At 51.4% G+C, this 6,000-nt stretch overlaps 2 protein-coding genes across 2 annotated transcripts; both read right to left on the reverse strand.

Annotated features, from left to right (window-relative positions):
• Positions 1–1,695: 1,695 nt before the first annotated feature.
• Positions 1,696–2,940, reverse strand: Z517_02694 (uncharacterized protein; the record flags this gene model as incomplete). The annotated part of the gene is made up of 3 exons (XM_013431803.1): positions 1,696–2,596; positions 2,675–2,772; positions 2,860–2,940. 3 exons carry the CDS (start codon positions 2,938–2,940, stop codon positions 1,696–1,698), a joined length of 1,080 nt encoding a protein of 359 aa, XP_013287257.1.
• A 2,535-nt stretch (positions 2,941–5,475) lies between these two features.
• Positions 5,476–6,000, reverse strand: Z517_02695 (uncharacterized protein; the record flags this gene model as incomplete). Its single annotated transcript, XM_013431804.1, has 1 exon — positions 5,476–6,000. One exon carries the CDS (start codon positions 5,998–6,000, stop codon positions 5,476–5,478), a length of 525 nt encoding a protein of 174 aa, XP_013287258.1.

A 6,000-nucleotide genomic window follows, 5' to 3' on the forward strand; every position in this document is an offset into this window, starting at 1 on the left:
GAACTTGAACCTCTGGAAAGAATCTGGATATGGTGGGTTCCAATGCACACCACAGGTCCACGGGTACGGGTACGGGTACAGTATACAGCGCAGATACCTAGTTATGATATAGATGGTGCTAAAGCAAAATACGGTTCTCTGCTCGATGATCACTCTTGAGGGCATTTTAGTCGAGCTTCTACCCCCCTCACAAACACAAGAGACAAATAGATTATCTATCCATTAAAGACCGAGTCTGTTTGTCCACTGGTGTATCAGTGTATCTACCCTACCCTACCCTACCCTACCCTACCTTACCTTACCTTACCTTACCAGCCCGCTAGCCAGCCAGCCAGTTACAGAGAAAAGGGTTTATGTAAGACAAACACAACAGTGCTCGGTAGAGGTATCTATCCATCTCGCTATCGTTGTCCACCCACGCACTCGCTGTATAGCCAAGTGTCCTCGAGGAGTTCCCCAGCCGTGCTGCGCTCATTCGGTTCCCACCGGACCATTTTCCGGACTAAGTCGATGAACGAGTTCTTCTCCTCGCCGCTGACGCTGAAGATGGTCGTCTCGAAGGTGAAAATCTCGGTGATCAGGTCGGGATTGTGGAGGTGGCCTATAACTTTTGTTAAATCTATTTAGTTCGGGTCGAATTAGTATCCCCATGCCGCCCATATTTTGTCATGGATGGAAAAAAAAAACATATCGGTGTGAATAACTTGACATTCCGAGTGTAGACAATCAAAGTCCATGCAGCACCTTCTGGAGAATAATTTTGACAATCTCCATCCGGTATCACGTCTCCCACGTAACGTCTTTGGTAAAGCCACATAGTGGCTCCCGCAGGGGGCCCAAGTACGAGACACGTGTGCTTCCCACGTTGCCCCCGTATCGTGAACGTGTCAAGAAGTCCGTCGGACAAATGTCCATCCCCTCATGAAGAGAGTTCTTTCGTGTGACGTGCCTCAGTATGTTTACCTCACCCATGTGCAGTTTCGTGTGCGGGACTGGATGTGTTTGCTTTGATCTTTATTGCCACGTAGCGGTCTCTGAGCCACTTCCACCTATCGACTAATCAGAATGAACGTAGAAGAGAAGTGTCATTGGAAAACATCACAGACTGTCTCAGGTCTCGCGCAAGCCAGACCGTGGAACTGCTTCCATGGCCAAGTTTCGTGGCCACCTGATACCGCTCATTGAGAAGATCTCCAGTGCGAGCGGGGTGAAAATAACGTGGGTCATAGTAGGGCGAGCTCTCTTCCTCGACCAGTTGGGATGGGTCTAATCGAGCGGCAACCACTGATGAACGAGGGCAAGGTCTGTGTCGAAGAGCACGCAGGTGCGATATAATGTAGTTCATCGCATGCTGCAGGGTCGCAAGAGACCTGCTAGAGACATGTTTCTTGACAGGCGAGGAGATAGTTGACAGAGTGCCTTTCTCGACGGCAGATTCAAGGGGCTTGACGCTGCTCGCATCTACCAATGCATCCGATCTTGATGTCCAAGTGAGGGACGTCCTCAAGCAACCAAAAGAGGATTAGTCGGCCTGACACATCTTGGCAGATCTGGACCCTGCATACTTGTATACGCATGATACATAGATAAGAGGCACTTATGTAGATCCGTATACTTTAGTGCGAGATGGAACAATTACCAAGTATTATGTTCTTTGTTGTTGACCACAAAAACTCCTATTCGATCATCCCAATTCTAGACATAAACTCCCGTGTCCCAAGGCACATACTCGATACCGCCTGGGCCTACCAATCCATTATCCCATCCATACATGGACACCCCCGCGCCGAGAGTCGCATCGAAGAAACACTCATTGCTGTAGGCTTCCGTGCCGCTCAGGTGCGGAGACGTGAATGACGGGGGCAGCGTGTACGAATTCTGATGGACTTGTGGTGGAGTTTGGCCGAGCGGCTGAGGTTGCGGAACAGGTTCGATCTGGTGGCCCGGCCGTTGTTGTGCTGGCTGGACATCTGCCCCGGGTGTAAGTATCGGCGTGCCAAACAAGTCGTCGCCAAACTCATCCATTGGCGAGTCCCAGGATATCGACGACATGCTGAGCCTGTTGAGTGAGCTTCGAGCGTTCGACGGTGGCGTCCGTGGTGAGGAGGGGTGTTGTGCGAAAAATGTCATGTGTTCTGGTAGTTCATTTCCATCGAATGGGGAAGATTGCGGTCCACACGCCGTCGACGTCCGGCTCATGGTCGTTGCTGTGGCTGATTTTGGCGATTGGCCGACGGCAATCCGTCGTTCAAGAACTGCAGTACCAGGTGTATGGCAGACCGGGTCTCTATGAGTTGCTGCTTGAACCTGCCCTCTTGGCTTCGGCGCGATAGCTGGTGGAACAGATTTCGCAAGGCTTACGGGTGAGACAGGTTCCGACTTGGTGTGCGTCGAGGATGAGTCGAAATTGCTGGGAATTGCATCTTCGTCGCGGTCAAGCACTCCTAGTCGTTCAAGGATACCGTGTACGCTGGGGTTGCCGTTGACTTCTTCGACTAGAGCACCGTCCCATTTCTGACCTCCGGCGAGCCGCCTGTACAGTTCCACCAAGCCCGCTGTCAGAGCTTCCTGATGTTGAATAAGGAGACTGTTGTATCTTTGGGACCGTTAGCGAGAGGACACAAAGTCACTCGGGGAGCCATTGAGCGCAGGGTGGTACGATCTCACTACTTACCTTTGGTTTGTGCTCGCGCACTCGGTCTTCCGCCGGATCTTGTACGAACAAGGTGCTTGGTCCAGATTACACCTCCTGCAAGGCTTCTCACCATCGCACTATTCAAAGACGATGGTCAGTCTCTCTGAATGCTGTTGATTTTCTTTCGAGCAACCATAATGGCACCAGAAGACGAATCGACTTACTTTGGCCTTTTTGACACGGCACCGTTCACAAGCCCGCGAAACGCGCGGACGCGACCGTATAGTCTGTTGGTCCGTATTCATTCTGATGCGGGGATGAAAGTCTCACAATGAGAAAGGAGAAATACGCGGTGATTTTTGTATGGTTGAACGTCTGATCGAGTATTGAGGTGTGTACTTGAGATATGAACATCAACTCTTGGACAGTTGCGCGAGATGGTATAAATTCCAACCGGACCATCAGCAATGCCGACCGGTTTTGTGACAGTCACGTACCATAGGTGTCGCCAGATACTCCGTCATAGCCATTGATAAATCATGTGAAAATGGAGCGATAACTTCGAAACAATGACCAAGTTGATAGTGTGGCATGCTGGACTCGGCGATTGGTGGTCTAGCGAATAGTTGGCTCAGAATATTGGTGCCGTGGGACCCGAGTTGCAAATCATTATTGAGTATATGTAGGGTTTGTGGGCTACGGGCTGATTCCCCACCGTGGATCTGCTGTGCTTGGAATAGTTGAAAGTTTGTGTTGGCTGATGTCCAGTCGCAGTAGAGGAAGAAGGGATCGTCTGATGTTTTATTGTCCGATGTAGCAATTGGATGCTGAGGCTGGGAGCAATAGAAAGAAGCTTTGACTGAACTCAAATGCGATTTTGCGCATCAATAATTGCCCAATGAACTCTTGTATTCTTGTTCTTTGGAGAACCAAGACTCTTCGGGGACTATTTGCACTTGTATGCCCAGCAAAGGCCCACAAGTATGTTCAGGCAATGGTTGATATGGTTTCGCGGGGGAAGTTCCTGGCAGGTCAGCGAACCAAGGCGCATGCAAGTGTGGACTGATCAGCACACAAAGATACCTGATTGATCAATGACCACATACTAGTAGGGGTATATGGTGATGCAGATATGTATAGATCATGGCATTGGGGGACTCACAGCTGCGTCGTCGGTCCAATTCTTCGCCATCTCACCCCAGCCATTCACAATCAGCCCAAATATTCGACGTCATATTATTGGCTGGTCACTCGAATGACAGCGATCCTCCTCATTATCTGCATATTATTGTGCACACGAGTAGGCGCTAGCTGGATAACGAATGCCTTCGGTGATCGACGATCTGGACGGTGGCCGAAAGGTATCACGATTTCTGCTGAACATTGTAGACCACCAGATACGCGAGGCAGACCAGTGATTCGAAGGGTATAGCTCAATGTAAGACATTCAGGGGCCAAAGTTAGATGAGGAGAACAAAGAGAGGTCATAGAGAAAGAAGGTGTGATGAAAGAGTGACAACAAAGCAAGGGTTACGTGGAGGGGTTGAAGAGGAGACCTGATTTGGTCTGACAAAGAAATATTGGCGCAATGTCCCCGAGTGACACTGCAAGCTCGTCTGTCAGACAGAACGATTCTTGAAGCCAAGCACCCAAGGTCGAGCACGTCAAAGGCTGAGAATTTTGCTCGTCTCTTTCTCTCACTGTAATTCTCGTCACCCTCCAATGCAACCAGAGGCATCATTCATGACGACGCATTCGCACCCTCTGAGAGTGGAGTGCACTGCGACTGTAGCACGACTTTAAACCCTGAGTCTGGTATTTTCTCAGACGCAGCCTTTGGTAAGCTGAGATCGGCATGTGAATCACCCTTGATGTTGGATGTCGTCCGTCATGCGATTTATAGCTCTTCGTGAGCCTTACTTCATCCCAGTCAGGTCCCACCGGTGGTTCTGACAGACTCGATGACGTCTTCCTTCTGAATTCCCCGACTGTCCACGTCAACGGAAATGCCCAGTCGGTGCTTATCTAACCCAGATGCCAGCTGACAAACGGGGCCCCTACTCGTATGCTTGCAGCAGTGTCACTTCCCAAAGCGGATGATGGAGCTGTGTGAAACATCACAGAGAACATCCGGACGGTACGGACCATGCCAGACCTTTCCGAGCATATTCCCGCATGCTGAATGCAATGCCATTGAAGATGCTCTCGACGGGCTGGCAGAAAGGATACATGCTCGGCGACCCAGGTTGATACCATGAACTACGCCACTCCACCGACCTACGTGCCTATACACGAGAATTAGTGCTTCGATCTGATGGTCTTCTGACTAAGGTGAATGATATCATCTCCTCTTGATCATACTCGTGTGGCTTCATTGTGGTCAGCCTCGGGGCCCCAGGTCCAGCCAACAATTCCAATGCACTGGTTGTCGCCACTTCCGGCATCATTTCAATTCAGTGCGGGAGAACCCGGTTACAAGCCCGGGAGACTGTGCCTGTACAGCGGTGAGAAATCTGCTTCCCAGTGGACGGCGAGCGACGCTTGGGGATGCTGCAAGTGTACCGGCGACACCTCAAATTGCTAAGTTCAACGGATGACGCTGTTGGTATTTTGGTGCTATTCAATATCGGGCTAGACGCAATATGCAGGCCAGTTACCTGGCGTGTTGGGTATTCGATCATTCTCATCACAGAATCGTGTCATAGTGAACGCTGTGAGTTATCCAAGCAACTCCGGCACACCCAACGCCAAAACCGACTGTCAAGATGTCTGGAATCCAATCCAGAGAGCTGCCACGCAAAACAACATATACCCAAGAGCCAGCTTTCGGTACTCATCCCTCATATGCCCTCCAATTTCAATTCCTTTGCAATGACATCTGCCCATTCGTCAATCTCACCCCAGTCGCGGTAATCTCCCCACCGCCCACCGATGCAGCTCCAGAGACATCGAACAGGCGCGGGGGTCTCTGCACCGTCATCCTTTCCCGCGAACAGACGGTGCTCTCGGACCTTGGGCAGCTTTCGGAGGACAACCTCTTCGATCTGGCGGGACTCGCGGCGCACGGCTCGGTCTCGGACCCATTTCGATCCGACGGCCGGGGCCATGCCGACGCTGAAGGTCCAGGTGGGCTTCGTCTGGAGACCCATGGCCTCGACGTCGAGGAACTTTTGTGCGTCCAGCAGCCACTTTTGATTGTGCACGGCGCTGCCCAAGATGACGGCGCTGTAGTTCTCCACGCTAAATACGTGGTCGACGGACCGGCAGTCGACGGCAAAGCCATCGGCGTGGAGGCGCGAGGCGATGCGTTCTGCTACCTCTCTCGTCGAGCCGTGAGAGGTCGCATAGGCGATTAAGATAGGCAT

Source organism: Fonsecaea pedrosoi, assembly GCF_000835455.1.
Source record: "Fonsecaea pedrosoi CBS 271.37 unplaced genomic scaffold supercont1.2, whole genome shotgun sequence".
Lineage (NCBI taxonomy): Eukaryota > Fungi > Ascomycota > Eurotiomycetes > Chaetothyriales > Herpotrichiellaceae > Fonsecaea > Fonsecaea pedrosoi.